The 23213-nt window shown below is 41.5% G+C and overlaps 1 protein-coding gene across 1 annotated transcript in view; it reads left to right on the top strand.

The window, feature by feature from the left end:
* LOC126419565 (cytochrome P450 6l1-like) overlaps positions 1–23213 on the top strand; it is an 89616-nt gene that overhangs the window by 42213 nt on the left and 24190 nt on the right. The window contains exons 4-5 of the mRNA XM_050086753.1: positions 2581–2802; positions 19880–20131. Of these exons, the coding sequence (XP_049942710.1) occupies positions 2581–2802; positions 19880–20131 (474 nt within the window). The remainder of the gene's footprint in view (positions 1–2580; positions 2803–19879; positions 20132–23213) is intronic.

Here is a 23213-nt window from a genome sequence, read left to right as displayed (position 1 = left end):
CATTGTAATTCTGTCAGAGACAGCAAAGGACTTGGAAGAGCAGTTGAATGGAATGGATAGTGTCTTGAAAGGAGGATATAAGATGAACATCAACAAAAGCAAAACAAGGATAATGGAATGTAGTCTAATTAAGTCGGGTGATGCTGAGGGAATTAGATTAGGAAATGAGACACTTAAAGTACTAAAGGAGTTCTGCTATTTGGGGAGCAAAATAACTGATGATGGTCGAAGTAGAGAGGATATAAAATGTAGGCTGGCAATGGCAAGGAAAGCGTTTATGAAGAAGAGAAATTTGTTAACATCCAGTATTGATTTAAGTGTCAGGAAGTCATTTCTGAAAGTATTCGTATGGAGTGTAGCCATGTATGGAAGTGAAACATGGACGATAAATAGTTTGGACAAGAAGAGAATAGAAGCTTTCGAAATGTGGTGCTACAGAAGAATGCTGAAGATTAGATGGGTAGATCACATAACTAATGAGGAGGTATTGAGTCGGATTGGGGAGAAGAGGAGTTTGTGGCGCAACTTAATGAGAAGAAGGGACCGGTTGGTAGGACATGTTCTGAGGCATCAAGGGATCACAAATTTAGCATTGGAGGGCAGTGTGGAGGGTAAAAATCATAGAGGGAGACCAAGAGATGAATACACTAAGCAGATTCAGAAGGATGTAGGTTGCAGTAGGTACTGGGAGATGAAGAAACTTGCACAGGATAGGGTAGCATCGAGAGCTGCATCAAACCAATCTCAGGTGTGAAGACCACAACAACAAACACAAAATTAACAAACTTATCCAATCCGTATAGGTAAACTGACTGTGGAGAGGGGAAGAAAGAAAAGAAGAGGGAGAGGATCACTTCTGTCAGCTGCATCGGGACATGAATCAACATAGTTTCAGTCTTCCGTCTGTTAAAAACCCCTTTTTTGTAATGAAGGAGAATAAAAATATACTGAGGACCTTTAGTGGAAGTTAAAAAACGGGCCAGGGAAAGAGGGAACATAGGTATAAAATTAACTACAGCTTTGGGTAATACTACAGTTATTTTTGTAACTATATGGCCTCCTTTCCTTACCTGTTTATTAATTACCAGAAAGTTCCTCAGTATATTTTTATTCCCATTCATCAAAATGAATGACAGTTGTTAAAGGTCAGCAGACAGAAAACTCAAATTATGCGATAAGCTACGTTTGTGATATTTTCACAGTCTTTCAAATGTACAAATAAGAACGTATATGTAAGATTCACACTATACTCTGTGGTTGTTTTTTAAATCTGTATTTTATCTTTGTCATATATCGTATATACTGAAATGTATTGCATTATCGTGTACTTAATTCCTAATTTAGAGTTTTTTTCGTATTGACTTAATAGGATCACGAAACAGTCTCAGTTACTCTCCTTTCTTTGTAGTTGTTTCCTATTAGACCAATATTCTCATTTTGTACTATGTTGTCTTTCCTTTCTTCTCTTCTTTTTGCTCCCGGTTTCTTATTTCTTCTACTCTGCAAGCCTTATAAATTTAGTGTTTCAGTCTTTAAAATGTTTCTTCCTGTTATTATCGATTCTTTGATGTTCTTTCTTTCCAGTTTTTCTTTATTTCTGTAATCCATGCTATTGTAGATTCCTTCTTCCAGAAAAACGCGAATATTTGTTTCGTTAACCGGTTCTCATTCATTCGGTAGAGTTGTCCAAAAGACATGAATCTTCATTTAGACATTACTTCTGATATTTTTTCTACTTTTATAGATATCATTATGCGTCATTTTAAGACCACCTGCAGTTTGTATTGAACCCATCATTTTTCTAATAATTCGTCTTTAAACGATCCTTATTCTGTCCAGCTTATAGGTCGTTGCACAGGCTCACCCATACCACTGTGGCATACTATTTTAGCATCGTTTTTCTAAATATGTGTTTTTTGTTGTAAATATTGTTTGTCAAACTGTATGCTCTTTGTAATTCATACGTCTATTGCAAATTTTTCTGGTCCATTCGATTGAATAGTTTTTTCAAGGTATTTAAATTTACCTACTCTCTCTATGTTACCTATTTATGTTCCTGTGAATTGTGGTTTGCTGGTTAGCATTCTGTGGGATATTATTGGTTTTAAGTTAAACATCTGTTCGATACAGGATCTTCCCTTTCGAAAATTGCCCTGATATTCTTGATTTCGTTATTTATTTTATTGTATGATGAAGAAATCTCTTTCACGCTATTTTAATACACCAGCCTATGCCATATGTACAGGTCACGTGACCATACGAATTTTGTTTATCCCACTCACAACTTTTGTATTTGCAGTTTGTTGACAAACTATACTTTACAGCGCCAGGTACGTGTGGGTCTCATAATATCTTGTAATTAATTGAGCATCGCCTGGTAGTAGTATTTGTAATATCACACTTCTGTAATTTCTATTGTTGCCTCGCTTTCCTATTGCATCTAGACCTGAAGATCATCGGCAGCGCTAATTAAAAACGGTTGTTGGTAAAAGAAGTGATCCGGACAGTGTAGATGTATTACTGCAAGACAGATTACGTCACCAAAACATACTTTTTCATCATTCTCTCTTTCCTTTTTAGTTATGGATGTCATAAAAGCAGTTTCAAACATAATGATCTTCTTGGAGGGGGGATTCGACACGACATCTTCGGTACTGACGTTTGCGCTGTATGAGCTGGCCTTCCACCAAGATGTGCAAGAAAAACTGCGCCAGGAGATCCAGATGGTGACGGCGAAGCACGGAGGACAGCTCACCTATGCTGCAGTGATGGAAATGACTTTCCTCGACAACACCATGAGCGGTGAGTTATATAATGTCTTGACTGCTGTAACTTTCCAAAAAGAAACGTTGACGTACATGTCACTGGAAGGTGTGTGGGATTCAAAGGCATGTCCATCCACTGACCCAAAACATTGATGGCGCTGAAAATTATAGGCAGTGTCGACCATTGGATCCGTTATTTTCGTGTAAGTCTGTCATTTATAACACATGGCCTGACAAAAGAAAAGAAAAGCCTCAGAATACACTGTTGGATGCCAATTTAACTTCGTACATGCACACGTCATTAGAGAGTTTGTAAATGATTTCTATGACAGGTAGGTTGGTCATCGGAATGCATTAGCGTGGTTCGTGTTTAGTTTCGTTTCCAGGCCTCTTAGGATAAGGGGCAAGAATAGCGTCAAACGTTGAGTGATCGCTGTGAAGAACATAGATATACCACGTACTCGTGTCTGACAGCAAACAACTGACAGAATTTGAAAGTTGCCTTATTATGGCTTTTTTTTGGGTTGGCTGGTCGAATCGTGCAATATTCAGCACTCCGTCTTCAGGCCACAAGTAGCCCATCGGGACCATCCTACTGCCGCGTCATCCTCAGCTGAGGATGCGGATAGGAGGGGCGTGTGGTCAGCACACCGCGCTCCTGGTAGTTGTGATGGTTTTCTTTGACCGGAGCCGCTACTATTCGGTCGAGTAGATCCTCAGTTGACACCACGAGCCTGAGTGCACCCCGAAAAATGGCAACAGCACATGGCGGCCCAGATGGTCATCCATCCAAGTGCCGGCCACGCCCGACAGCGCTTAACTTAGGTGATCTGACGTGCAACGTGCAGGCTTTTGGGCAATCCAGATGTGAACAGTGGCCCGATGTAGGATTGCATGGCAACGTCAGAGTAGGCATACTCATTGTAAAGGTTAGATTCGACCAAGTTTGATCACCAGAAGGAATGATCGCCGTATTGGGCACCGACCACATTTTAATACCTTCAAATAGGCGTTTGACATCCAAGAATAAGTAATGGACTTCTGCATCACTCTGTGTCATCCCACCTCATTCGTCAGATACTTGCAGCAATCAGACTAGGGACTTACTGTCCGTGTGCAGGTTGCTGTTAACATCACAACACAGAATGCTGCACCTGGAGTGGTGTCATGACCAGAACGCATGTACTGCTGCGGAATGTCATTACATTGTGTTCAGAGATTAATCGCAGCTCTGCATGACCTCGAATGACCGTCGTCGACAAATACTGTGGAGAGGTCCAATTCTTCCAGTGTTCTGCAGAAGCACGGCAGTGTCAATGTTGGAGTCATGGTGTGGAGAGCACTCAGTTATTGCTTCAGGTCATGGGTAGTAGTGAATGAGAACTCTGACTGCACAGCAGTACCTCACAGACATTCTACATCCCATGTATTGCATCTGTGTGACAGCATCATGATGCCACTTTTCACCAGCGCAATGCTCGCCAACGAATGGCACTACAAGATGCCACAGAGTTAACTGCGGTACATGCTTCCATCCCAGACACTCCTTACTGTGGTCGATATAATGTCTAAAGGATCGATAGAGACTTGGTTGGTGATACTTGCGTCTGATTCAGTCTAGAGTCTTCACAAAACTCAGCTGACCAGATTTCGGAGAGGCGTGAAAATTCTTCAGGATCGCTGGTTGCAGATTAGCTGGGATGAAGAGCATTCATTTCCGTTCCATCGGATCATAGTTCCTCTTATGTAATGTTCCGTTTACTAGTCGGAATCCTCCTTTAGTTGGTTCCTCATTCCTAAAGGTTCTCGGACTTTCAGCAATGCTGGATCTTCCCTCTCTTCAGCAGCAATGTCATTTATACTGTGATGAGTGAGATTTCTGCTGCAATGCCGCTGTATTCTGCTGAAGAGTTCTTTGAAAGGCAGTCAGCATCCTTATCTTTACACCCGTTTTCGTACACCATTTTTATTCATTACTCTTGAAGCCTCATTGCTCATCTCATTAGTCGACATAACAGATCCTTCAGGCTAGACAGCTAGCATGGAGAATGGTGACTGCCACATCAGTGAATGTTTTGCCAAACGAATTCGATCAGAAGTTGTTGATGGCTCAAACATCATTAAGGCACTCTTCGTCGGTTGTAGAATAGTTCATAGAATAGACTAGAATAGACTTTGAGAGTGCTCTGGAAACATAATCTATTACCTTTAGAGCACTTGAATTTGTATTAAACTGTCCCTATCCCTGTCGGTATGAAGTTCGGTCTCAGCTAGAGATATTACGGACCCCCTAAGGTCAAGAAAAGACATTTCTTGCACCTTGTTCCAGAAAAATATGGCATCTTTCTGCAGTATTTCCTGCAAAGGAAGGACTTTGGTACAAAAGTCCTTTATGAATCATCTGTAGTACCAGCACATTCTAAGAAAACTTCTCATCTCGTGAATGTGCCGAAGAGTCGTAAAGTCTGTCTACTCCTATTTTCTTTGGATTGGGACGAACTACATCGTCCTTTACTGGGTACTCCAAGATTTTTGTTTGTTGGACAATAAAGCGACATATTTTCGAATTGAACACATTACAATGCCGGCCGCGGTGGTCTCGCGGTTAAGGCGCTCAGTCCGGAACCGCGCGAGTGCTACGGTCGAAGGTTCGAATCCTGCCTCGGGCATGGATGTGTGTGATGTCCTTAGGTTAGTTAGGTTTAAGTAGTTCTAAGTTCTAGGTGACTGATGACCACTGATGTTAAGTCCCATAGTGCTCAGAGCCATTTGAACCATTTGATTTGATCACATTACAATATGATTGTCATGCGGCTTAGATGTTATTCAGGAAACGGCAGTGTCATCCAGACAGAAAAAATGTCGTCTGATTAAGGTGTCGAAATATATTGCTTATCATACCTTCAGAGGTGGCTGGAGCACCACACAGTTCAAATGGTATACCTTTGAACCCACATATAACTGTCAGGAGTTATGAAGGTAGTAGTTTTCCACTCAGCCTTGCATATGAATATTTGAGAAATACTTTGATCCTTTCAAGCAGTCCAGGATGTCATTTATATATGGTAATGGATAGACATCTTTCTTCGTGATTTTTCTAAGCTCCGTGGTAGTTGTCTCAGAAACACCTATTCCATCCACCTTCATAAAGGCCAAGGATTGCCTGAAGGCTCAAGATGTTGTCTTGCAGCACCTTTCCCACTTTTCCCGGATTCCCCTCGTTCAGCCAGCGACACTCTGTGTGGACATTGGATAATTGGTGTAGAACTCCCAGTATTGATACAGTGTCTGACCACGCGTTGCTTGCTGTGTTTTCACTTCATTCCGGACGGAAAGGATCCGAAAAGTGACGCAAAATGGATATTACTCAGCATCGTTGTTCCTTGGTCCTTTGGCAGTTCTGTAGCAGCTTTCTCCCCTGCGTTGTCTGTGGTGGTAGCGAAGCATGATTATTCATAGACGACACTAAGCGTACTTCCTGGACTGATTCGGCTCGCCGTAGGCAAATGTCTAGAGATGAGTTTCTACGTTCACGAAAATATTAACATTATCCTCCTCCTCCTCAATAATAACATAATAATAATCTAATAATAATAATAAATGATGGTAATATTATACATTAATATGATGATAATGATATGATAATAGTAGCTATACGATAATATAATAATTCTTGAGGGTATTTTTGTTCTGCCATTGCAACTACAAAAATGCGTGATTTTGTTTTTCACCAGACGCGTTTCGCTTGATTGAGGTAAAGCATCATCGGTGATCCGTAATTATGTTATTTATATTTTGATTTGCTTTAAGATTAAAAATAGTTTGTTAAAAATAAGTTGATTTGTACTTACGATGATTTTCGCTTAATTCCTCGCATTTCCTGACGTAAGAGAGAAATCAAGCGAAAATCACCGTAAGTACAAATCAATATTCTTAACGAACTGTTTTCGATCTTAAAGCAAATTATAATTAAGTAACTTGATTACAGACAACTGATGATGCTTTACCTCAGTAAAGCGAAACGTGTCTCGTGAAAAAATTACGCATTTTTGTAGTTGCAACGGCAGAACAAAAATACACCTCAAGAACTGTAAAGCACCTACGTACTATATGGGCACACAAATGAAGAATTTAATAATATTAGTTCTATTACTATGCTGAGACACAACTTTGTAATCAGTCAAAACATGACAACTTCAGAAGGCGTTTAAAATGCGACCTATTGTATAGAGAAAATAGGTCTAATGGAACAGTAAAACAGTTAAATAAGCGTGGCTGTTGCGACGGTTAGTGGTACAAAGGTCTCATTGACCACCTATATTATTTATGATCGTCACTAGAAAGTACAGGGTGAAAAGTATTTAAACCGACAAACTCTGGGAGGTTGTAGGGGACATCAAAACAAATATTTTTCACTAATGTCATTTTTTCCTGTCAGGAGTATTTAAACCAGTAGAGGAAAATTTCTTTGGCGGCAAATTAATTAAACCAACAAACACTTTTCCATTTTTTATGACCAAGAGACAACACATTAATACAACCCAATTCCAATTACAGTAGATTATCAAAAATGCCTCCATTGACACATAAACACACCGTCGGATCATGTTCTGTCTGACACGGGCAAAAATCCCAGGATTTTCCTGAATTGTTCCTGCTGCTGCTACTATCCGGGCAACCAGATCCTCTTCTGATGCAACAGGGGTTGTGTAAACAAGGTTGCGCATCCCTCCCCACACAGAAAAGTCCAGAGGTGACATATCTGGGGAAAGAGCAAGCCATGGTACAGGTTTTATCTGTGTAACTATCGCACTCGGAACTACAGTGTTGATTTTAGGTAAAATTAGTCCTTCTCATTGTTCTGTTTCAAGGTAACGTAATCTATTTACAAAACTGCTGATTATTGGTTGAAGATCATTTTTAATTTCTTCCCTAAGTGATTTCCTATCCTCATCTTGTGTTTCTTTAAGCATCTGATGAATTGGTCGCCGGCCGCTGTGACCGAGCGGTTCTGGGCGCTTCAGTCCGAAACCACGCGGCTGCTACGGTCGCAGGTTCGAATCCTGCCTCGGGCATGGATGTGTGTGATGACCTTAGATTAGTTAGGTTTACGTAGTTCTGAGACTAGGGGACTGATGACCTCAGATGTCAATTTTGAACGAATTGATCCTAGAACATTTGTCGGACTCGCGCAGTGTGGTTCTGTGTAACTGTTCAATGAAGGTGATGTGCGTTGTGTTCGATCAAAGGACGCTGACGCAAAACCTGATTCTCATGTGTCTATTACCGGTTGTACGACTGTGGCGACTTACCGCAGACACTCTCAACGTCAGAATTCACATGTTCATTACCCATCGTTTGTTCTGTTTCATTATTATTCGCTGAACTGGTTGATAATTGTGGATCCGCGCAATGTCTTGCAGTCTTATGTAAACTGCTGGGGTTCACTAATCGCTCAAGGTGGTGTATCTCATACTGTACCGAATCATTTTGCAACACCATCTATTGTCTAGAGCTACGACGAACTTTCATATTGATTTCTGCTGTACCACTCATGATGAAACACTATTTCTTGAAGAAACAGAACTGCTACAATGATCAAACAAACAGAACTGTACTATTGCGCATGCAAATGCCCAACAATGAAAGAAATCCACACAGAAACTGCACTACTATGCTAAATGCTTACGCAACGAAGTAATCGATAATCGTCACACGACACCAAATTTCACAGATTGAACACATAACTTTAAATGAATTGGCTGAAAAAAGTTCATCAGTAAAATTAGTGGTATTTTTGGTTTCAAGAAATAACGAACTTTTTGGCAGAAAGGTCGACATATGTTCGCCTCCCCACTAAATTTTGTTTCTATACCGAATTTAGCATAACCTTACCTTGCTCTCTACAAAAGTCTACTTATTATCAGAAACTGTCCCCACAAACTGTTACCCAAGATCAACTCGTAAGCTAATCTTTGACTAAACAGAACCTAATATGAACTGAAGTGCAACTGATCTGAATCCATCTTGTATTTATGTTAAATGCGCAACTGAAGTACAACAATTATCTGACCCTAATCAAAATTTCCACTTACCTCGCGTCTTGACAACATTGTTTCGCGAAAGCACAACAGCAATCAGTAAGCAGGCAGCGGCAAAGCTAGGTCTCTGTTTCGAAATACATGCACAGACTGTTACATGTGGTAATGCATAGTGCCAAACAGTGGGATGGGGCGAGTAACTATTTCTATGAAATGATATTACAAGGCAAGATTTTAAAATGAAGTATGTTTTCAAAAAGACAGAGTAAAATTTCGCGTGAATTTCACACAAAACATAGGTCTGACTAATACTATGCTTAAAGCGAACAACGATTTGACAAGGGTACAATATTAACAGAGAAATTTTATAAAAATCAAACAGCTTAATCAATTAAAATGTTAATGCACGACTCAGCGATGAGGGGCTGATTGCTTTCCAAAAAATGTTGAACTACAGTGTAAGTGGATTGCTCGTTGTAAACGAGAGGACAAAATTAATGTTAATAATGCAAGAGTTTGTTCTGAACATTTTTTGAAAGCGATTACAAGCGAAACTTGCAGAATGAGTTGTCAGGTCTACCTACACGGAAACTGCTACAGGGTAATGCTATTCCGTCTCTAAAAATACCAAACTGGCACGGAAATGTATTCGAAGTTCCAGGTCCCAGCACCGCGAATGTTACCGGTAGTGTTCTAACAGAGAGAGAACGTCGCTGTGACACTAGAATAGTAAAAAAAAAGAGCTCTCTCAACATTGAAAACTTTATCTCCAAGGAAAAGTAAGCTGGACAAATCCAGCAACACAGACGATTTTACTGATACGCTAATTTCACTTAAAGACCAGGAAATTCAAGCACTGAAGGAAGAATTGGTTAGTTTGAAGATTAAAAATGTTCGACTAGAACAAAGAATTAAGTGTCTCACACTAAGAAGCACAAGTGTGTATGCTCGGATGTGAGAAGTACACTTTCTCTGTGTTTCACACCAAGACAAATTCGTTGTCTGTTAAAGAAGAGGAAGCAAGTAAAGTGGTGCTCAGAGGACATTGCAAATGCTCTCACATTGAGAGCTTTGTCTCCTAAAGCATATGCCTACCTGAGGAGGAAGAGTTATCCTTTTCCCTGCAGGTCAACACTCCAGACATGAACGAAACAGTTCAAGTGCCAACCAGGTATTTTGAAACCAGTTTTGGAGTTAATTAAATGTAGGTCAGAAATGTTCACATCATTAGAGGCAATTGGTGTCCTAAGCTTCGACGAGATGAGCATTGACGGTCGTGTGACTTACGATTCGTCCGACGATGTAGTAGTCGGACCACACAACAATGTCCAAGTCGTCATGGTTCGCAGCTTGTTTTCAAAATGGAAGCAGCCAGTGTATTATGACTTTGATGTTGCAAAGTCTAGTGATTTGTTGCAGAATGTCATAAAAGAAGTTGAAACAGCAGGAATCCGTATCGTAGCTGTTAAGTGTGACATGGGACCAAAAAATATGAATGTGTGGAAGCAACTTGGTGTGTCTACATCCAAGACATTCTTTTCAAACCCTGTTGATCATAGCAGAAAAGTCTGGGTTATTTTTGATGTTCCACATTTGCTTAAGTTATTAAGAAATCATTTTCTTGATGACGGAATCACTTTGCCTGATGGTACTGTGATTACAAAAATGGTTATAGAAGATCTTCTTCGACTTCAAAAAGGCGATCTTTCGATCAATCACCACATATCGGAGGTTCATCTTAACGTTAGTGGACTTGGTCGTCAGAATGTCCGAAGGGCTGCACAGATATTTTCACATCGCACTGCCCAAGCTATGAGATATGTTCTGCATAAAGACCGCGAAGGAAGCTTCATTGAGCTCATGAACGATGTTTTCGATGTGCTGAATTCGAGATACCCTCAAGATGAGAAAGCTTCCCTTAGAAGTGGTTACGGGTGTAATATCAGATGTCAGGAAAACTCTCTAAAAAGATTTCTTGAAATGTGTTCTAATATGCGAGTAGGAAAAAGAAAGTCTTCTCCCGTTTCAGAAGGGATTCATTATATTAATAAATTCACTTTTTGGACTTTACAATGATACGAAAAATACCGGAGCTACTTATATATTGACAGCCATACTTAATCAAGACTGTCTGGAAAATTTCTTTTCCAGAATCCGTGGCCTTGGTGTCTTCTACAACAATCCCACTCCTTTCGAGGTGAAAAACAGAATACGTTTATTGATACTGACTGGAAGTGCAAGTGAAATACCTTTGTCTTCTGGTGCTTCGACTTCAGAGGACATAAATGAGAATTCTGGTTCTGAAAACTACCCGACACCAGCTGATGAAACTGAGGAAGATTTTGCACGTTTTCTCTCGAGCGAATTATGTATAAGAGTAACTGATAAATCATTTGACGTCGCTACAGATGACGAAAACTTGCTCTTAGATTTCGAGCTCAGTGATTTAGTGTGTACCAGTGAAGACGTGAATGATGATGCTTTAAAATATCTAGCAGGATATATACCATTCAAGTGCAAAAACGTTGACAGTTCTTTGGGAAATACAGCAGGACAGTGTGTTGTTGACACAGAATTAAGTCTGAAGCAAGACTGGATTACTATTATTGCAAAAAGGGGGCCTCATTTCTCCCTCTACTGACTGGTTTGCTAAAATACGTGAGTTAGAAATTATATTTGCTGCTTTTCATTGATAAAATATTTCTCATTGTAATAGAGTGATGGCAACCTTAGCAGATCATATAAGTGCGAAATTTCCCGAACTTAATAGCAAAATAGTTCAGTTATATGTCAGAAAAAGAACTTTTGTACGGATTAGACATTTAAACAAAAGAGCCAATATTGATGCAATGAAACGGAATTCGGCAAGGAAGATTCGAATCTGGTCAGCGTCGCCTTCAGCATCTTCGACATAGCTTCCGCATCAGCTTTGTAAGGTAAGTTCGAAGATAACTATCTTTTCATTTACAAAAAAAAAAAAAAAAAAAAAAAAAAAAAAAAAAAAAAAACATTTACCGTAGTCAGATGCCTAAAACACGAGCATGAATGCAGATGCGAACATCTGCCACTAGTTTTGCGTGACGATATATCATCATTGCTACTAATATTTAACGCATTTCTTTCGGAAACCTTGTATATAATATTAACATGAAGTGTGTTCAACCCTGTGAGCGCGAAACTTTTAAGTTGTATGAGAAAAGAAGAGACGTGGAAACAGTTATTTTGCAATCTCTCATATTCTGCAAACGGAGACTGCTGCCGTCTGGCTGACGGGTGACGTAACAAGTCGCTGACCAATGAGAGCCCACTAAGCTAATCTGGCATACCTTTTTTATTCAGTGTTCCTTGAGCTGTTGAGTATGTGCTGTTCGAGACGTTAAGTCGGTGCTTTGTGTGATGTGTGAATTATTCAGTTTGTTTTACGTTTTAACTGAACTGTGGAAGTGAACATGGAAAATGAAGATGACGAAAGTATCACCTTCAGCCAACTGTTACATTCAACGAAGAAAAAGGAAGAGAACAGGTCGACTTTCCGACGTGAGAAAAAAACTTTTATCATCCATCCATGAATTAGAGCCAGATTGTAAATGTTCCAGACTGAGATAGTTTCAGAGTACTACTGATTCAGAACGTGGGTATATTCTATCTAATTATAACAAAATTATTGTGGATGAGCATCATGCTTACTCGGCAGGCCTAATTAATGTAAACAGTATATCGCAAAGGAGACCTAGGCACCCAGAAAACGAAGCTAAATTTCGTGACAGCAGTTATTCATATCGTGTAAGTGCGAAGAGGGAGAATTATGTCACTGAAGTAATTTTTGTTTTAAAGCCTTTACATATTTTCACGGAATATCTGTGAGAAACATTAGAAGTAATACAACGTTGTCTGAAAAAACGTGTGAGTCCTAAGCATGGTCGAGGCTAACACTCTAATCGGAAACATCGTGTGACATCGGAGGCACTTGACGCAGTTCACCAACACATTATTTCATTTAAAGGTGTACGAAGCCATTACCGCTTGAAAACCTCTAAGAAAGTGTATCTCCCACCAGATCTAAACATCAGTGAGATGTATAAGTTATTTAAGAAATCAAGCCCTACTCAATCAGTCTTGTTTGAAAAATTAGGCTTGTTTTCAATACAGAATTTAACGTCGGTTTCGGGTATCCTAGAATGGACACTTGTAGTTACTGTGATAGGCATGCTGCCGACATTCGAGCTGTTGAACATGCTTTGAAATCGAACCCGGAAAATAGCTCAGAAAGAGCGAGTTCAGAAAAAAAATCAATCAACTGTCAACAGTGAAAAACTTCACTTTTTAAAATCTGACATGATTTATATTCGTTAAAGAAGTTCTAAAGCAAACAGCAAGGCATCAAAAGATTGTGAAGGTATTACTATGGATTTCCAGAATAACTTACCTATCCCTAACATCACACAACTAGCGACGGGTGCTACAAGAGACAATTAAGGTTGTGCATGTTTAATATTCATATATTGTCAACCGATGAATCATATTTCTTCGTGTATGATTAAACAGTAGCCTACAAAGGGTCTAACGAGGTCTCTTCCTTTTTGTTTTATTCTGTGACAATTCTTGATCCCTCTGTTAGAAAATTAGATGTATTTTCAGACTCTCGCGGGGGGCAGAACAAGAATTGGATTATTTTCCGCCTGCTACATTACGTCGTTCATCACGTCAAGAGACTTGAGCAAGAACGTGAAAATGACTTTTCCATTTCGTGGCCACTCGTCTCTTGAATTTGATCGTAACATGGCCAGTATAAAAAAAAAGGGAGGTGAAATGCCCAAAGACTGGATAGAGGAAATAGAGTGCAAGAGGAAAACACTCACCTTTTCATGTTGTCGATGTAGACGGAGTTTGTAAGAGATTACTCTACACACCTCGATCACTTATATTTCAAGAAACGCCCATTTCCTTCTAGACCAATAAAAGAATTAGTGGTTGCAAAAGAACATCCCCGATTCTTGGAATACAGAAGTACATTCCATGGCCATTGGGATCGCTATGTTATCAACAAGCCCAAGCTACTTACGGTTCCAACAGGACAACCTTAGCGTCAAGGAGAGTTCTTTCTACCTGACCATATGAAGGTGAGTGTTTCTTGTTTCGTCCTTATTTATTTTTATCATCATTTTTATTGCATTATTTCCTTAAAACAACTACACCTACATTTACTTTTTCAAAAACCTACAAGAAGATGTTTTTGTTGTAGGTGCACAACCTATTATTTATGACAAGTATGTAGACCTACAACAGTTAAAGATATTTTTGGGGGGAAGAGGCTAGGCAGTTTTCTTCCCAGCTGCCAAAACTGGAAGAAAGACAAAAGCGTAACAAGAAATTGTGCCACCAAGATCACACTATTTTTCTAAAACCAGTAAGTGCTGGTGCTAAGAAGCAAATCCAGAGCGGAAATGAATAAACGATGAATGAACATAGTTTACAAAGAAATTGTTTGATCCTACAAATTTTTTTCTGTTCATAAAGAATTAATTCTATTCTATTCTATAATTTTCTGTCTTATGTTTTTTATGGTTTTTTCGTAACTAATAAATTTTTGCACATTCATTTCTTACACTTTTTAATGACATCTTAAATAATACTGTTAGTTAGTTCTAAAGGGACCGATGACTGTAGCAGTCTGGTCCCTTTAAACCCCACAAACCAACCAACCAGTTAGTTCTAATTGTACTAGGTTTAACAAAGTTAACGAATTAGCGAGATTTACCGCCATTCCCCCTTTTATAATGACCAACCCCTTTTTCCCTACAAAAAGGAAGTTATTCGATATAATATTTTCTTTAGGTTGTTACAGTACGTTTACACAAAAACCTTGTAGAGGTACCTAACGACTATCAGTAAGGGTGCACTAAATATAAATTTCAAAGGGAATGACTAAAAATTACATTTGGTAAAGAATGTTTGGTGTTATAACCTTCTTTCCTGAAAAAGTAAGAAGACCTGACTTGCGCCCTTTTCCCCGTGAACCCTTCATATTCAACGTATACAAAGAAGAACAGTACGAATGGTCAAGATTTGTATGATCCAAGGGACAGTGTCATGGAGATTCTGAAAGAACTGAACCACCATACTCTTGAAGATAGACATTAAGTATCCTGTAAGTAAGTTTCAGAATTAACTGTAAGTCATGAGTCTAGGAACAAACAGCTACAACGCGAAGACGGGATTACAATAATGATAGCGCGCGCAGAGGCGTTTAAGCAACCGCTCTTCCGACGCTCCATACGTGAAAGGAATGGGAAAAGCCGCACTAACAGGTACAACACGAAGTACCTTCTGCCACACAAATCAGTGATTTGCGAACTATTAATGCAGATGTAGACTGCTAGGACATGCGCGTTTGGGGTTGCATGCGCTACGAAATACCTCCGCCGGTACTACACTATGTGATCAAAAGTATCCGGACGCCCAAAAAAACATACGTTTTTCATATTAGGTGCATTATGCTGCCACGTAGTGCCTGGTACTCCACTTTTCAGCGACCTCAATAGTCATTAGACATCGCGAGAGAGCAGAATGGGGCGCTTCGCGGAACTCACGGACTACGAACGTGGTCAGGTGATTGGGTGTCACTTGTGTCATGCATCTGTACGCGAGATATCCACACTCCTGAATATCCCTAGAGACACGTACAGCACAAAAGTGTACAGGCCGATCTCGTCTGTTGACTGACAGAGACCGCCGACAGTTGAAGAGGGTCGTAAGGTATAATAGGCAGACTTTTATACAGACCATCACACAGGAATTCCAAACTGTATCAGGATCCACTGCAAGTACTATGACAGTTTGGCGGGAGGTGAGAAAAACTTGGATTTCATGGTCGAGCAGCTGCTCATAACCTACACATCATCCCGTTAAATGCCAAACGACGTCTCACCCTGTGTAAGAAGCGTAAGCATTGGACGGCTGAACAGTGGAAAAAGTTGCGTGGTATGACGAATCAGGGTACACAATGTGGCGATCCGATGGCAGGGTGTGGGTATGGCGAATGCCCAGTGAACATCATCTCCCAGTGTGTGTAGTGCCAACAGTAAAATTCGGATGTGATGGTGCTATTGTGTGGTCACGTTTTTCATGGAGGGGACTCGTACCCCTTGTTGTTTTTGCGTGGCAGTATCACAACACAGGCCTACATTGATGTTTTAAGCACCTTCTTGCTTCCCACTGTTGAAGAGCAATTCGGGGATGGCGACTGCATCTTTTAACACAATCGAGCACCTGTTCATAATGCACGGCCTGTGGCGGAGTGGTTACACTACATGACTACAATAACATCCCTGTAATGGATTGGCCTGCACAGAGTCCTGACATGAATCCTATAGAACTCCTTTGGAATGTTTTGAAACTCCGACTTCGTGCCAGGCCTGACCGACCGATATCGATACCTCTCCTCAGTGCAGCACTCAGTGAAGAATGGGCTGCCATTCCACAAGAAACCTTCCAGTACCTGATCGAACGTATGCCTGCGAGAATGGAAGCTGTCATCAAGCTTAAGGGCGGCCCAACACCATATTGAATTGCAGCATTGTCGATGGAGGGTGCCACGAACTTGTAAGTCATTTTCAGCCAGGTGTCCGAATACTTTTGATCACATAGTGTATGTCTCCCAATAGGGCTCTGTACCCTCACCATCCCCGAGCTATTGCCGTGCCTCTGACACCGCGTTCCAGTGTTCTTACATTTTCGCACTGTGTACCCTTTCCCAGAGTAATTTGAACCATATTTCCATGCCACACCCATTGAACTATGTACTATACTTCTTCATTCCAAATAAAAGCTCCAACCAAATCTTTCCCTGCATACCTGCTATCCTATCTACCTCCTATCACCTAAATCCCATCTCTTAGCCCTTGCTAATACCAGTCGAACATTAGTTTTCATGTCATTTTGCCTCCACTTCCATCTGCCTAGAAGTCCCTTCCCTACTTAATGTTGTAAAGGGCCCACAGCTCCATCTTTCTCACATGTTCAAGACCGCAAACATCGCCCTCTCAGCAAACATATAATCCTTTTTATTTTACTTTACTGTAGGTTAGAATAGCGCCCCTTATTATGCGATTGAAAGAGACAGATGCTTTAAAGAGCATTCCGTGTCTTCAGTCGATCGGCTCATTTGATGATTACCAGAATATCAGCAGAAGAAGTGGTATTTCCACGACTGCAGCCCAGAAATCTAATTATTCAACACGCAGAGAAAGCATGAGAATGCCAACAAACCATACAAACTTGACTTTGTAATATGAACCCCATTTAGACGTCATTTTTTTTTTATTGAGAATTGAAAACCTCGGCTGTAAACAGTTCACTATGGACATTGGCAACAAATTCATAAACTTCTTAGATCTCACCATTGACATCAGTACACACACACATTGTTTCAAAATTTACAGAAAAACAACAACTACAGACATAGTAATACCTTCTTGCTCACAACACCCCATAGCTCACAAACATGCAGCTTTCCACTCAATGGTACACCGTCTCATATCTATCCCCATGTCCAGAGACGATTTTAAAGCAGAGTTGGATACAATAAAATTTATTGCCACAGCCAATGGCTTCAATCCAGTTCTTATTGACCACGTCTTGCACAGGAAACAAAAACGAAAAATTATACCCCTCCTCTATGCCCCACCTGCTTCCCCATCCACTGTCTGTAAGAAATGGTGTACACTACCATTTCTAGGTCAGGTATCACAGATTGTAGCCAAAGCACTGAAATCCTGCAAGTATATGTTTTCCTACTATGTCAGGAACACGACAGCCCAGTATGTTTTTAATAGCAAAGACAAGATACAGTTATTAGCCAATAGTGGGGTATATAAAATCACCTGTTCTGATTGTGACAAATTTTACATTGGTCAGTCAGGCAGAGACATGTGAACTAGGCTGGCTGAACATGAACGCAGCTGGAGGTTGCAGAATTCAGACTCTGCATTTACCGAGCATGTACTGAGTGAGGGTCACAACTACCAGCCAGTATCCCATGTACTTCACTTAGCAAACAAAGGCCATAAACTCAACCTGCTCGAAGCCCTGGAAATTAACAAACATCTTGCTCACAGTCCAGATCTCATACTAAATGACCAGACACAGCTCAACACTTTCCCTCTCCTAAACTTCATATAACCATCTTTGTTGTTCATTACTTCCCACACTCTCTCTTCCTACATATTCCCATTTTCCTGTATTCATTAAGTTGTTTTGTTTTGTTGAAGTTGTCTTTTTATTCCACATAGACTGTAGTTTGAATAGTTAAGGCTTTCTTTTAACTGGTACTTGTATTACTGTCCATGTTTAACACCACTTGTAGTTGTCTCAAATACTGTTCATATTTTACTTGGCTCATTTATTTAATGAAAACTGTTACACAGCCACTGCTTTGATTATAATGTTAATGTTAAAATGCAGTACCACCACGCTCTCAAACTGTAGGTTCCCTCAAACACCTCCATTTTCCTGCATTTATTTATTTCTGTTTATCTTATTGATATTGCTTAATTTCCTTATGTATTCTGTATTTACATTGATAACTGTCTCTTCTTTTAATTTGTTGTGTATCACTCTCCATGTTTCATACCTCCTGATGAAGCCTTGTCTAGTACTAATTTTATTTTATTTTATTAGTTTTGTTTATTAATAGAAACTGTTATGCAGGCATGCTATTCCTATTTTGTGCTAAAGGTTTTCCTGTCTACTCCATTGTTATTCATGTACAGTTCAGTTTTTACTTTTTCATTGCAAAGATGTTGCAAAATGGTGCTGTCAAAGACCAGTACCGATGCAACTGAGAGGCGACACGGGTCATAGATGACAGGGGTGAACGACGGTTGTGGAAATATGCACCGAAGAATATATTAGTAGCCGTTGAGCAACAGGCTGCCCAGAAGAAATTAGGTGCTATCAACAGTATCTCCTCTACGACTGTTCACCAAACGTTAGTGCATATGAGCCTCCACAGCAAGCGCCTTGTTCATGGATCCAGGTTGACTTCTGACAGCTGTTCATTGGTAACGAAGGCTGGAATTTGCACGGCAATACTGTAACTGGACGTCCACTGGGTGGCCTTTCCAGATGAATCACTTTTTATGCTCCATCTGAGTTGGGTTGTTTTCGGGGGAAGAGACCAAACAGCGAGGTCATCGGTCTCAACAGATTAGGGAAGGACGGGGAAGGAAGTCGGCCGTGCTCTTTCAAAGGAACCATCCCGGCATTAGCCTGGAACGATTTAGGGAAATGACGGAAAACCAAAATCAGGATGGCAGGACGCGGGATTGAACCGTCCTCCTCCCGAATGCGAGTTCAGTGTGCTAGCCACTGCGCCACCTCGCTCCATCTGACGGATGGCCGTTGGCGTGTATGGCCCTGCACCAATCGTCTGAAAAGTCCAGACCACAGGAAGGTCTGGCATACCCTGGCTGGCACAATGGATCAACACAAGAATGCATCTATCGTTGGGGACCGTGTTCACCCCTACATGCAGTTTTTTTTTCTCGGCACGATGGCATCTACCACCAGAACAATGAAACATGCAACACAATTCGCAGTGTGCGTGCGTTTTTCGAAGAACATTAGGATGAGTTTGCCGTACTCCCATAGTCACTAAACTCCCCGGATTTAAACCCAATCGAGAAGCAGTGGAACCACCTCGATAGGGTTCTTCGCGCTATGGATCCTCAACCGAGAAATCTAGCGCAGCGTGCCATGGAACTGGAGTTGGCATGGCTCCAAATCCCTGTTGCTACCTTTCAGAACCTCATTAACTCTTCCAACACGTCTCGCAGCGGTCAGGATTCTGATGGATGGGCACGTTAATGTGGTGGAAGTGTACTCGTATGTTCGAAAACAACGACTTATCTGAACAAAGTATCACAATGCATGTACTTCAGCTACCCTTTTTTCTTTCTTTCGGGCAATTTCTCAAAAGAAGTAGCTTGTTCCCATCCCAAGTTTGAAATTGTATGAGGTTGGTTTGAAGACAAATTTGATGCCATATGTTAAAATTGCTTCTTTCCTCTCTAGAGACCTTGCGACTGCACCCACCTTTGAACTTCGTGGATAGAAGGGCCACGCAAGACTACAGACTGCCTGGCACGGACCTCGTCCTGCCCAAGAACACAGCCGTGGTCGTTTCCCTGCTGGGGCTGCACACGGACCCACGGTACTGGAAGGAGCCTCTCCGCTTCATGCCGGAGAGGTTCAGCGACGAGAACAGCAAGAGCCGGCCACGATTCACGTATCTTCCATTCAGCGACGGACCGAGGATGTGCATTGGTAAGATCACAGTTTCAGATAACACCCATAAAATACTCGAAAGCCAAAAGTATTCGTTTCAAATGCCATCTAATCACAAAAATAATTGTCAGAGAAGGAAGCTACAAACTGAAATGTTCCTTCGACACGTCCTGCTGTCGAGTCGTTCGAGCTATCATCCACGACTGCTACGCGTATCCTTGAGTTGTTAAGGACGTCCAGCGCTCGAGACATATTATGCGTCGTATTGCACCATCAACTGACCAAGAAAAGTTCATGGGTGGACTCATACCAATTCTCCGTAATGTTCCACTTGGAAAACAGTCTTAGTAATGGTCGCTTTGACTCAGGAGGGAGAGAACAAGGAATGGTTTGGTTCGTCGCAAAGCTGATTGCATCTTCGGACACGCTGTTAATTGCACCCGCCTCATACTTGTATTACAAGCAAACAGCTGCCACCACCTTTACCAAACGATGGGTGCTCTTGGAACTTCAACTCATTGGGCACATAGCACTGTGAAGAGGGTAGTCTCCACAATGAGCTTTCGCGTTTAAGGAGAGTTTTTGAAGCAAATGGGTGAACTGCACAACAGATACATGCGAAGTGGTTGACTTTGGTGCGGTTGTCGGGAAAGGGGTCTGTTGTTGTATTGGGGCGGAAACTTGGGAATGGGGTTGTTTTTGGGGAGCCTGTGGAATGCTTTCCAGTGCTCTGCAAAGTTTACAAGTGTTTCGTTTAGTTCAATGTGTCTCGTGTGCCAGACCCGACGTCGTCTAGCTTGTAAGTAACTGCGGACATGTAGCTAAACCTGTCGGGGTCGTGCCGGCCGGAGTGGCCGAGCGATTCTAGGCGCTACAGTCTGGAACTGCACGACCGCTACGGTCGCAGGTTCGAATCCTGTCTCCGGCATGATGTGTGTGATGTCCTTAGATTAGTTAGGTTTAAGTAGTTCTAAGTTGCAGTGGACTGATGACCTCAGCAGTTAAGTCCCATAGTGCTCAGAGCCATTTGAACCATTTTTGTCGGGGGCGAGAGAGCTATCTCGGTCACGAGTACGAAGGGATTCTCTGTAGAGACAAGGGGATTCTAGGAGCAGGGGAAGAACACGTGGCGGGAGGGTGTGACGGTCAGAGGAGACAGTTCGGTTGATGTACCGAACGAGATGTCACAGTGGTTAGCACACTGCACTCCTATTGGGGAGGACAGCGGTTCAAATCCCCAGTCGGCCATCCAGATTTAGGTTTTCCGTGACTTCCCTAAATCGCTTAAGACAAATTCCAGGGTGGTTCCTTCGAAATGGCGCAGCCGATTTCCTTCCCTAGTTTTCGCCATTCCGATATTGTGCTCTCTTTCTAATGAATTCATTGTCGACGGGATGTTAAATACTAAGCTTCCTTCAGTCCTCATTCCTCCCTTCACGCTGGATGTCGTCAGGATTTTGAAAGACGCTTTCGATAATGGTGTGGGTCTTGGAACGAGAATAATCCTGGGGTTCCAGAATGAGATTTTCACTCTGCAGCGGAGTGTGCGCTGATATGAAACTTCCTGACAGATTAAAACTGTGTGCCGGACCGAGACTTGAACTCGGTACCTTTACCTTTCGCGGACGAGTGCTCTACCATCTGAGTTACCCAAGCACGACTCAGGCCCCGTCCTCACAGCTATACTTCCGCCAGTACCTCGTCCCCTACCTTCCAATCTTTTACAGAAGCTCTCCTGCGAACCTTGCAGGACTAGCACTCCTGAAAGAAAGGATATTGTGGAGACATGGCTTAGCCACAGCCTGGAGGATGTTTCCAGAATGAGATTTTCTCTCTGTAGTGGAGTGTGCGCTCACATGAAACTTCCTGGCAGATTAAAACTGTGTGCCAGACCGAGACTCGAACGAAAGGCAAAGGTCCCGAGTTCGATTCTCGGTCCGGCACACAGTTCTAGTCTGCCAGGAAGTTTCAATCCTGGGGTTGTCAGAGTGGATGATTAGGTGTGGGTCGTGTCGGGTTTGGGACACGGTATTGAGGTGTGGAGAAGGGAAGTTGGATATGACTGTACTGTTGTGTGATTTAAGACCTTAAGAGGAGCAATGATGGCTTCGTGGGAAGTATCTGTGCGACGTCGAATGTGGACAGGGATGTGCATTTCGTGGCCATTGAGAATGCTGATGAGCAGACGCTACCGCTGCTTTTCGGCATGTACGTTATAGAGCAGGTTAAGATCGGCTGCGATTATATACATATTAAAGGTTCATTGTACATGCTTCAGAAAATCGTAAAGAATGGGATGATTAGGTCGGATGTAGACACTAGATAGGATTAATGCGACGTTTGGGAGCAAGATTGTGAAGACGAAACGCTGTGTTGGAAACATAGTATCTAAGGAAACATAGTATCGCATTGTGTTGTTTGAGGGAGGTTTCGTTGAGGAGGACAGCATAATTTCGTGTTTGAGGGCAGGAGCAAGAAGTTTATTGAAGCAGAAATAATGGACATTTTTATACATGATGTTTTATGTCTGCTGCGCCATTTACGGTCAGGCAGGAAGCTGTCCGAAGCTTCAGTCTAAATGAGTGTTTCGATGCGATCAGAAATGAAACGGGCTTGATTTTGAGAATACGTAAGAAGATGATGCTTGTAGCGAGGAGAATTTGCTGTAGAATGTGAAGTCTTTGCATAGAATGACTAGTTGCAGGACTAGGTTACAAACACTGATGTTTTCAGTGGTGCGTGTAGGAGTTGTTTAACAACGGTGTGTATGTGCACGATTTCAAGTTTTTGGGGAGAGGCTATGATTTGCACTTGTGGGAGTAGATAGCGAAGAAGTGATTGCAGTTGTTGCAGGTGAATGGCGGTTGGACTCTCAGCCACTGCTTGTGAAGGTGGTGTTGCTTGCAGTGAGGACAGATGGGTCTTGAAATTTTCGGTTAGGTGGTCGATATTTCGGAGGAATCGCAACTTTCTGCGCTAAATCAAGGCCCCATTTTTTATAAATTTATGGCGTGGGTTAATTCCGAACGCTCTTGTTACCTAGCGGTGTCCATTATCACTTCGAATGTGTAATGAATTACGTACATTAATTCCTGGTAGCGAGTTCAGTTCACTTTCGATT

This window comes from Schistocerca serialis, chromosome 9 (genome assembly GCF_023864345.2).
Source record: "Schistocerca serialis cubense isolate TAMUIC-IGC-003099 chromosome 9, iqSchSeri2.2, whole genome shotgun sequence".
In the NCBI taxonomy this organism is placed as follows: Eukaryota; Metazoa; Arthropoda; class Insecta; order Orthoptera; family Acrididae; genus Schistocerca; species Schistocerca serialis.
This window is presented reverse-complemented; position numbering and strand designations above follow the sequence as displayed.